We start from the raw sequence: 10,903 nt of genomic DNA on the forward strand, positions 1-10,903 counted from the left end.
ATAATTTTTATATTTATCTTTTTCATAAAAAGTATTAATTATATTAAAAAAAAAAATTTTTAAGAATTAATTGTGAATATATATATATATATATATATATATATATATATATATATATATATAAAATTTGTCGTACATTTACAATTTCTTTTTATCAACTATTACGTTAATTTTATATTGATATAACCTCTTTTTGTAAGAATATAAGAAAAGTAAATATGTATTTATAATGTATTTAAAAGTATAGAGTATAGTGTGAGTATTATCTTAGTAACAGTATAAGAAAGGTAGGTATTTATTTCAAAACTATACAGAAGATATGGGTGCCATTTAGTATATTCTTATTAGAGGTAAGTATAATTTTCCTTTACAAAACATAAATTCTAACGGCCAATTTTATTTAAAATAAAAATGAATAATTAATAATTTTAATTATTTTTATTTGTTACTCTAAATAAAAAATAAAAAAATATTTTCACAATAATTATCTAAATTTTAATTGACCTGTAAAAAACAATTTTATGATATAGTAAAAATATGATTTTATTATATACAATATTTTAAATAAGCCTGCCCAGGGATGAACATATTTTGGTTATTTCTTTATTTGATAACTAAAATGATTTACATAACATAATGAATGTTCTTATAGTTTCCTCTCTTCTTATTCTTTGCAAAATTTACAAAAATGGTGCATATTGACGTATTTAGCCACTTTATTTAAATTTAAAATAAATATTTTAAAATACACAATTTCTAAAAACCAATATAAAAATCTATACATTTCTTAAATATTTTTTTTTAAATTACTTCTTTAAAATGTATATCGAATTTAGTTATTTAAATAAGCTGAGAATTATATATTTTTAAAATAAATAAACTAAACAAATTTTACAATAAAATTAAAAGTCAATATATGTATAGTATGTTGTATTTTGTATTTGAATAAGAATATAATACACTCTATGTTTATTTATCGGTTAAATATTGTGGGGGAAATGAATAAAAAATGAGAAAAGAAAGAATTATTTTAGTTAAAGAACTTCGAACGTAACCGTTTTTTAATCTCCGGATCCTTCACGCGAACTTGCACTCCCTCTCCTTCTTCCTCTTGACTCTTCAATTTTTGCCTTCTCCCAATTCTTAATCACCACCAACAAAGACCACGCGCATACCATGACCCTTTCTTCAATCGCCACCCTCATTCCTAGTTAATGCATTCCTTCTGCTGTGTCTCCATCGTCTCCGACCACTCTTCTCCGGTCACCCTCGACATGCCCCCTATCTCCACCACATCCAGATCCGACCCTGCCCCTCGACCGGAAGAAGCCCTCCACTCCGTCACCAACGGTGGGGAAGGCGGCCGCGCGCACCCCCCGTCGGTTCCGGCCGTGGTGGACTTCAGGATCAAAGACCTCATCGGGAACGGAATCTCCGGGATTCTGCGCAAGTGGGTGAACTACGGCAAAGGATGGAAAACGCGCTGGTTCGTGCTTCAAGACGGCGTCCTCTCCTACTATAAAATTCACGGAAACGACAAGATCATCGTAAACTCCGAAACCGAGAAGGGATCGAAGGTCATTGGCGAGGAATCCGCGCGAATGATCTCTCGCAATCGCAATTCGAATCACGTCGACCGCCGCCGAAAGCCCGTCGGCGAAATCCATCTCAAGGTCCGTTTCATCATTCTCTTCCATTTGTTTTTGTCCCCTTTTAATTTCGTTTCGGTTTGGGTTACGACGCTGGGAGAGTATCAGGTACGAAATTGGAAATTCAGAAGTTGTAATTACTGAGCCTTTATGTATATGAATCTGAATATCCGATTTATGTAATGTGAGCTTTTAAGTGATGATCGATGGAGTTAGTTATTAACAAAGCTTTAAATTGCACTCTTCGCAGATTTGTAGTTTATAGTGTGATCCTACTCGGATTGCTTCCTCTGGAGGATACATGTGGTTTTGTATCAAAAGAAAGTTTTGAATTGTGGTTTTGGATTAGTCGTTATATGTGATATTCACGAGATTGAGGACAAATGTGGCTGCTATTGCTGTCATAGAGATTGTAAACCCTTGGCCGTTTTAAGAACATTGATTATTAATGTATAGAAACTTCAATGTGGTGGGTGGCGTGGTGATTTTCTTTTTATGGGGTTTGTGAGTGGTGAGTTTTGTTTGTTGTGTTCATATCTGTGTTTGTGTGTGTAGGTTTCGACTATTCGTGAGAGCAAGTCCGATGACAAGAGGTTTTCTGTTTTCACTGGGACTAAGACACTCCATTTGAGGGCCGAGACTCCTGATGATAGGGTGGCATGGATGGAGGCCTTGCAGGCAGTGAAAGATATGTTTCCCCGGATATCCAACAGTGAGTTGATGGCGCCAGTGGACAGTGTGGCTGTTTCGACTGAGAAACTGAGGCATCGGCTTATGGAGGAAGGAGTAAGTGAGGAAGCCATTCGGGACAGTGAACAAATAATGAGAAATGAGTATGCTGCGCTGCAAAACCAGCTTCTGCTGCTTAAACAAAAGCAGATGGCTCTAATCGACACTTTGCGGCATTTAGAGGTACCTTTATTGAAAAGTAGAAAACTTCAAGCCAATCAAACTGGTTATTCTTGGTGGATTTCTACTACTGCACAGAAAGCTGGTCATTCTTAGTACTCTTAAGATTAGCGGCAAAGAAAGGAGGGGGCTATGTCTTTCTCCTTCTCATTTAAAAGAAAATAGAGAATGTGTATTATCATCCTGTCAAATGCCATATGTGTAATTTCTCTAGTTTTCCCATGTTGTTTTTTTCTTCTACTGGTGTACATAATCTACAACCAAATCTAAAGGTTTGTTCTTGAGTTCACTTGTCATAGGTGCTACAGTAATTAATAATATTCAGTGTTCTTCTGTCAAATTCTTTCCCTTTCGTGTTGAATTGGTTTGTAATGGACAATTAGTTCCATATCTCGTATTGAGTCTTTCTTTAACCAGTTAGATGCCTCAAGTAGGGTTTTGGTATGATAGTGTGTAAGTTATAAATCTTAAATCCAAAAGGAAAGAAGTTGTGGTTAGTGGATCTTGAGGCTCTTTTATTCTCTGACTTGTGATGAATTTTGATCATATTAGTAGCAGAGTTCTGTTAGAAATTAATCCTTGGACGATTGAACTTATATCATACATGCACAGCTGAATGTTCTTTGTAAAAAAAATTGTATAGGTTGAAGTTGAGACGCTAACTAGATATATTTCTGGGTTGTATTTATATATCTTGCTGTAGAAGTTTTCAACCAGTTAATAACCATGCATGCAGGGGTGCAGCGGTTTGACTAATCATAAAATGCTATACCTAATTTTGACGGTTCTTATATTTTTGTTTATCCAATAAGCCTGTTCACCTTAATGTATAAGCAAAAAATTCGAAAGGTAAATATTAATAGATCGCCATGTTTTCTGCGTTAATGTATTTTACAAATGTGCCTTCCTGATATTTTACTGACCCCCCCTCTCAATTCAAAATTACTATTTTAATTAGGAGAGAGAGTAAGTGGACTAGGTTAACTTTGAAACAGAAATTGTTTCAATCTTTCTTGGTATGGTTTGTGATCTTTCGTACTAGAGTCCATCCATTGAGTTACCATATTTCAATGGCTTAAACAAAATAGTTTTCTTCGCACTGTGGAGAGTTTTCGTTTGATCTTTAGTTTTTAATTGCTTCTTTTTACTTGTTGATATATTTGATTAAGGTTTATTTTGTTCTCCTTGTGAAGTAAAAGAATTTCTTTGTACTTCATTATTGTAGACAGAAAAGGTTGATCTGGAGAACACTGTGGTTGACGAAAGCCAAAGACAGTTGAATGATCAAGAGGTTTCTTCTGGATTAAGGCAGGAAAAATCTAGTGGTAAGTGCTTGAATGTTTCATATGGTTAAGATCTTCTCATTGTGTGGTTTTTGGTTGTGCATTTTCTTGAAAATAGAAGTGCTTAAATGGCAGTTATTATCTTTGATACTTTGTTTTCTTATGAACTATTTCTATTGTCTTTTGCATTTAAACTTTTTGATCCAGAAGCAAGTGCAACTGAGTCTGACGATGATCATGAGAGAAATGACGCAGCTGAGGAAGAAACAGATGATGAAGAAACTACCTTTTTTGAGACTCGGGATTTTCTGTCATCGTCGAATTCTTTTAAAAGTAATGCTTCGGATATTAGGGTCTCGTCTTTCTCTTCAGATGATGGACTCTGTGCCGTTGAATCTGAGGAGGATGTAGATCCTTCTATTAGATCTGTTGGAACCAACTATCCTTGTGTTAAGCGGCGAAAGAAATTACCTGATCCTGTTGAAAAGGAGAAAGGTGTCAGTCTTTGGTCAATGATTAAGGATAATATTGGGAAGGATCTAACAAAAGTTTGCCTTCCTGTTTATTTTAACGAGCCTCTCTCCTCTTTGCAAAAATGCTGTGAAGAAATGGAATACTCATATCTTCTAGACCGAGCATATGAATGGGGAAGAAGGGTAACTCTAAATATGGCACCCCAAGTCATGTTTCCCTGTTTGTACTTTGCTGTTAGTTCTTCAATGTGTATTGCTCGGTGCAATGTTCTAATATTTTAACTCATTGATGATGTTATGCAGGGTAATAGCCTCATGAGAATTCTCAATGTTGCTGCTTTTGCTGTATCTGCCTATGCTTCGACTGAAGGAAGAATCTGTAAACCATTTAACCCATTACTAGGGGAAACATATGAGGCTGACTTTCCTGATAAAGGCTTTCGATTTTTCTCAGAGAAGGTCCGAGCTAATCCTTGACATTGATATTATCAAATAGATGATCCTTTTCTTGATTATTTTATCATAAATATATATTTTATCATGTAATGCTGCACAGAAAGTGAAAAGCATCAAATTATTATTTTGGTACAAAAATGTTAGGGGAATATATTTAAATGTGACTGTGTTAGTGCTAGACATATAAACCTATCATTGAAAGGTCACCTGTGAGAATTAAAAAGGAGTGTGTGTGTGTGAAATGTGACGGTTATATGTTTTGAATTTATTATTTGTTTAAATCCTACATATCAGTATTCATTAATGCTGCTTATTTGAAGTCCTTAGAACTTCTTGCTTCTGGATTAAAAGGAAAAAGGTTTCCAAAGCACAGTTTGAAGGAAGAACTCAAGTATAATCTTAAAACTACTCCAGTTAATTGGATGAATGAAAAGTGATATCATTAGTTGCTTAAATTCTGTAGAACTTGATGAAGTACAATTTGTTTGAATTTCAACAAAGGATATGACTGTGCCTTTTTTAATATATCTGCTTCCGTTTTGTAATTATTATATTTCTTCTTTCTCTCAGGTCAGTCATCACCCAATGATAGTTGCATGTCACTGTGAGGGTACAGGTTGGAAATTTTGTGGAGATAGCAACTTAAAGAGTAAATTTTGGGGTCGTTCAATTCAGCTTGATCCTGTTGGCATTTTGACTTTGGAATTTGATGATGGTGAAGTATTCCAGTGGAGTAAGGTATATTTAACTACTTCCAGTACCATGTGGCCAGTGGCCTCAAAGAAAATGCTGTGTCCAGATTTGGTTCTAAACTGATATGGAACTTTTCTTTCAGGTTACGACATCAATATACAATCTCATATTGGGAAAGCTGTATTGTGATCATTATGGTACAATGCGAATACAGGGAAATCAAGATTACTCATGTAAACTGAAATTCAAGGAACAATCTATAATTGATCGAAATCCTCACCAGGTGCTGAATATCTGTTTCACGGAGTTCATCTTTACAGAGGATTGTCTTTTACTTTATGCTGACATTAACTTTGTTCTAATATAGTACTTTACATGTGAACTTCTCTCAGGTTCATGGTATTGTTCAGGATAGAAACGGGAAAATATTGTCTACTTTGCTCGGAAAATGGGATGACAGCATGTATTATATAAATGGAGACTATAGTGGGAAGGACAAGGGTTATGAATCAATGTCAAATGCCCATCTAATATGGAAGCGGAGCAAGCCGCCCAAGTTCCCCACTAGATACAACTTCACTCGGTTTGCCATCACACTAAATGAACTTACCCCTGGATTAAAGGTCTCTTTTTTAACGCATACTTTCGCGTGTATAGCCAGTTTATTTTCCTATTCCTTTTCATTATAGTGGAAAAATAGGCTGTATTTTTCACCTATTTACCCCCATTATTAGTGTTGCGTTTAGTAAGGAAATATTGTGATCATTTATATATCATGGAAGAGCTATAAAGTATAAAACAATTTAAATTTAACTTTAAAGGATCGAAATATCCATATCATATTATTTTACATATTACGAGTACATGTATTTATTATCACTTTTATAAGTGCATACATAGAATAAGCTGAAGGACAGAAATATCCATATCATATTATTTTGCATATTGTGAGTACTTGTACTCATTTATTATCACTTTTATGTGTGCATACATAGGATAAGCTGCCACCAACTGATTCCAGGTTAAGACCTGACCAAAGGCATTTGGAAAATGGCGAGTATGAGAAGGCAAATTCAGAAAAATTGCGACTTGAACAGCGTCAACGTCAGGTAATTATTTCACTCTACTTTGTGGTGTTTCCTGTGTTGGTTTCAGAGGGAGTACATTAAATAGATATGTTAGATTGGGAACATGATATGGAGTGGTGTTGTATTTTTTGGTTTAGAACAAAATTGAAATAGGATTAAAACATGAGTGAAGTCATCTCATATTAACTTCTTAAAAGTTATAATATTTAACCTGTGTAAGCTAATCTTAAGATATATTGTTTAAGTACATCTTAGTTGTGCTAAGGGTGAAAATCAAGGAAAATTAGAAACAAACTTTTCCGTCGAATTTCATCTCATGTTGGTTGGTCAACATGTCAAATCCTACCTAAGGGTGAGAATGGATTATTTAAGGTATGTTTTACAAGTTTCTCCATCAGAACTTGTGAGAAAAAAAAAAGTTTTCTTCATAAGTTAAAATTAGTTTATACATAATCAAAAATAAGAATCTAGAAAAGCTAAGCTAACTTTCACAAATTAGCTTATGCATAAACTATTTTTAATATATAGGAAAACTAAAATCAATTTTTTAACCTAAAATTCCTTGCAAAGAATTTCTTCCAAAGATACCTTACTGCTTCAAATACTGTTAGAATGCCTTAAATCTGACTAGTCATGGAATGCAACTACTTGTGGAAAGACATGAATCAAACTTAATAGTGATAGCTATTATAAGAAGCACCTCACTGTTTTACTTTTTAATAAAAACATTTTAGACCGAGTTGTCTGAATGTCTGATCACTTATCTTTTTTCTGTTTTGACCGTGCAAACTCTCTCAATGCAATGGTATAAACACCTTTTATTTTCAAGATCACTAAATGAGATGTATGGAGGTTGAGCTCTTTCGGTATATTTGGATGGATTTTTTTCAAAAGGGCTTTTAGATGAAAGAAGTATGAAGAAAAAGTGAAATTAACTTCTTCCTAAGTTAAAATTTATCTTTTTTGTCCTAAAAGTTCTTAGAGAAAGTTTGTCCAAACAGAGTCCACGTGTATGCTTTAAATAAGGTTATAAAATTTCGACCTGTGACTTTGTGGGTGTTAAAATAAATGTAGTGGATTTCTTATATATTTTAATATCCAAAGTAATCGAGAAGTATAGTTTGAAATATAAATTAACCAATCATTAAGAACATTGACGGTTGAAATTGTGATTGTAATAGGGTAAATGAGTAATAAAATAAATTATAAAGTAGCCAAAATTTTAACAACACTTTTCACTTTAGTAGAGTGAAGTCCTTATGCTTTATTCTTATTTTCTAAGACAACTTGTTATGCTTGTTATTTGATATTTGTTTGAATGAGATTCAGGCTCGGAAAATGCAAGAGAGCGGTTGGGAACCACGGTGGTTTCGTAAGAATAAAGAGAGCGGTACCCACCGCTACGTGGGAGGGTATTGGGAGGCCCGAAAACAAGGAAATTGGAACTCATGTCCTGACATTTTTGGTCAAATTCCTTCTGATCATCCTTCAGACGAAGGTCAATAATATTCATTGTAGTTTCTCAATATTTTTACCTTCCAATTTTTTTACTGATGGGTGTCTTGTCTTGTACCGCTAGATCGCAGTTAAGGTTCCCCATGAAATTCATGATAGTCAATCATTTAAAAATATGAGCAGGTAATAATGTAATTCTTTTTTAATTCCTAGTCTGAGTCATTTTATGTCCTCATTATTGTTATTGTTAGTATTAGTATTAGGACTAAGTTATGAAATTTCTTTCAACTTAGGGAATACTTGTTAACGGAATTTTAATTGATACAATTATCTTTTGTAAACCAGTCTTACCAGTAGTTCAAGTGCTTGTAAATTTGTATATATTAACTAATAAATAACTATAGTTTTATCACATGAAATGAGGATAATTAAACATTTATTCATTCTTTGTAATTTTTGTCTTTAATGTCTATTTTTTAAGTGACTGGATTATACATTTATTACAGAATTCTAGTGGAATCTCATGGTTTCCTCTTGCACCCCATGGAGCGTGTAAAAGATAAAATTAGCCCTGAAAATCCACTCTTCTTGTCTCAGTTGGTGTAAATGATAAAATTAGCCCTGAACATCCATTCTTCTCTCCGTTGTTCTCTCTTCTGGATTATATGATCGGTTGATTTCTTGGATGGTAGGAATCAAGTGACTTGTGGACTTCCTGTGCACTTCCAGATTTAGAAATCTATTTTGAATTGTACAATCCAAACAAATAATTTTTAAATTAACAATACAGAATAAACTTTTAGAATAACTTTCAAATTGTATAATTTACAAATCACTTCTGAATCTAGAATAAGTCTATTCCAAGTTGCACAATTCTTCCTATAGCAACCTAAAGTAGGAGTGTATCTTCATTATAGGGTTTGATACTCTCTTATTTTCCACGTTTTCTTTAAAGCCCAACATTCATCATTCCAAAAGTATAATCAAACTTATTTCATCACACTACCGCAAGTCATAAAAATGTTTCATTTTTCTTACTTCATTCTTTAGGATGTATTGGTGAGGACGAATCAAAAAAAGGAGCTGAAGATCTTTTTAATATACTTGCAACATATGGTGTTTAATATTTCTTACTATTAATAGAGGAGGTTTAGGTAATTATTTAAGTATTTGGAATTGATAGCAATGTAAATAATGTACCAAACGAAGGTGTAATATAATCCTAACTTCAGCATGCAGGTAAGCAGAAGAAAGCTGTGTCAAAGTAAAGAATAATTGACAGTAACATTACTGTGTTCAGGAGATTCTTATTGTCTTCTACTGATTTTTGTATGTTCATCATGCACATCTGTTTCTGACTAAAAAAATGTTCTTATACTATCTTTTGATTTGAAGAGAAATACGTAAAAATGTATGATAAGATAATTGATGTGAAGAGAAATAGAAAGAAAAAGTAGAACTATAAAGGGCGTCATAAAGAAAACATTGTTGCATAAATAATATAAGCGATGGAAAAAATGCCATTATATTCGGTCAGGCTTCCTTCTTTGACTTTTCAAAAGCATCACCACATATCCTCCAAAGCCCAAGTTTCTGCCCAATTAACATGCCTTTGAAAGTCTAATTTAGCATAGCCTTAGCCCAAATTAAATTCTTTCTGGCTTCGTTTTAATTTGTGCTTTACAAATAAACTTGGATTATATAGTCTTGTCAGTTTTATTATAGAAGACTTTTCAATCTGAGCATGAACTTTTGGACATGTGAAAAAGAATTCGTTAAAGTTTAAAGTAGTTATATCTTAATATTTACTTTCACCATATGTACAAATTGAATGCAAGTTTATTTTCAACCACAGAATAATGTGAATCCAGTTATCATACTACACCTAAATTTGATCTATTTTCCCTCACTTTTACTCTGGGGGAACTAACTAGTCTGTATTTGGCTTGCGATTACATCAACATACAGAGTCATAAAGGTCAATGATGCCTTAAATTAACGGCAGCATATCTATATATCTATATGCTAATGGGGTTATCATGGCCGAAGCAAACAGGAAGAAGCATGCAAAGATAATGAAAGTTATGGTGAATAAAACAGGAACAGGTGCATACACTAACCACGCCTAGTCATTTTTTCCTTAATACTATAGAGAATTGTAATGCAGTTTGAGGATGAGTTTTTTTAATCCATAACATTATATAGTTTTACTAAAATTAAACGACTTCTTGTTCTCCCCCTACTTCCTTTTCAAACTAGACCAAGGATCCTTCCTTTCCACTCCATTCCTTCTACAGAATGCTCACTAAGTCCTGTCTTACTCATTCAGTTTCGTTTTCTGACCCTTCCACTGTCTCTTTTCATTCATGTTGAAACATGCATGTCTTTCTCATTTTTTTTCTCCCCAAATCTTTCAAACCAAACATCATGTTTTGTGCACATGCAACACTATGTCGAGCTATTATTTGTCCTAGTCTACGCGTCAGAAAAGGCGCCACAGCAATCAGTTTTCATAATGTCGCCCTTGTTTCTTTCGTGTGTGTTTTCAAGAATTACCCATTTTGAAGGGAACAAAGACTACTGTGTCTGTAGCAGGAAAGCTCCTAGTATGTTCTGTTGTTTTCATATTCTTCAATAAGATTTCTCAGTGTTTTAACTTTTCTTCTCCTGCTCATCTAGGAATAGGAAGTCTTCCCTGGTAAAAACTGATAAGCACTACAATGGCCTAAGCTACATCCATGATGCTTTTTTTTAGTAGTTAGAATAATTATAAATTTTTACATTAATAACTCATCCTAAGTCTGTGTACTTTATGCAATCTACGCTTATGCATTATGCATTTCTAACATTTAATTCTATATTACGTGACACATCACCATCTAAATCTAAATATTTGG

General features: G+C 33.6%; 1 protein-coding gene across 7 annotated transcripts; it reads left to right on the forward strand.

Annotated features, from left to right (window-relative positions):
• Window positions 1–1,013: 1,013 nt before the first annotated feature.
• LOC137824154 (oxysterol-binding protein-related protein 1C-like) lies at window positions 1,014–8,879 on the forward strand. Of its 7 annotated transcripts, none has more exons than XM_068629632.1 (13): window positions 1,069–1,673; window positions 1,900–2,118; window positions 2,205–2,561; window positions 3,784–3,883; window positions 4,049–4,497; window positions 4,618–4,773; window positions 5,341–5,508; window positions 5,606–5,746; window positions 5,856–6,086; window positions 6,459–6,572; window positions 7,881–8,049; window positions 8,131–8,189; window positions 8,513–8,879. In XM_068629632.1, exons 2-12 carry the CDS (start codon window positions 2,098–2,100, stop codon window positions 8,139–8,141), a joined length of 1,917 nt encoding a protein of 638 aa, XP_068485733.1. In that variant the 5' UTR covers window positions 1,069–1,673; window positions 1,900–2,097; the 3' UTR covers window positions 8,142–8,189; window positions 8,513–8,879. The 7 variants fall into 7 exon arrangements, with proteins under 7 accessions (XP_068485731.1, XP_068485730.1, XP_068485728.1 ...); XM_068629631.1 differs by having other exon boundaries at window positions 8,138–8,189; XM_068629633.1 differs by having other exon boundaries at window positions 4,052–4,497.
• The last annotated feature ends 2,024 nt before the right edge of the window (window positions 8,880–10,903 follow it).

The sequence above is a fragment of the Phaseolus vulgaris genome, chromosome 8 (genome assembly GCF_000499845.2).
Source record: "Phaseolus vulgaris cultivar G19833 chromosome 8, P. vulgaris v2.0, whole genome shotgun sequence".
Classification (NCBI taxonomy): Eukaryota; Viridiplantae; Streptophyta; class Magnoliopsida; order Fabales; family Fabaceae; genus Phaseolus; species Phaseolus vulgaris.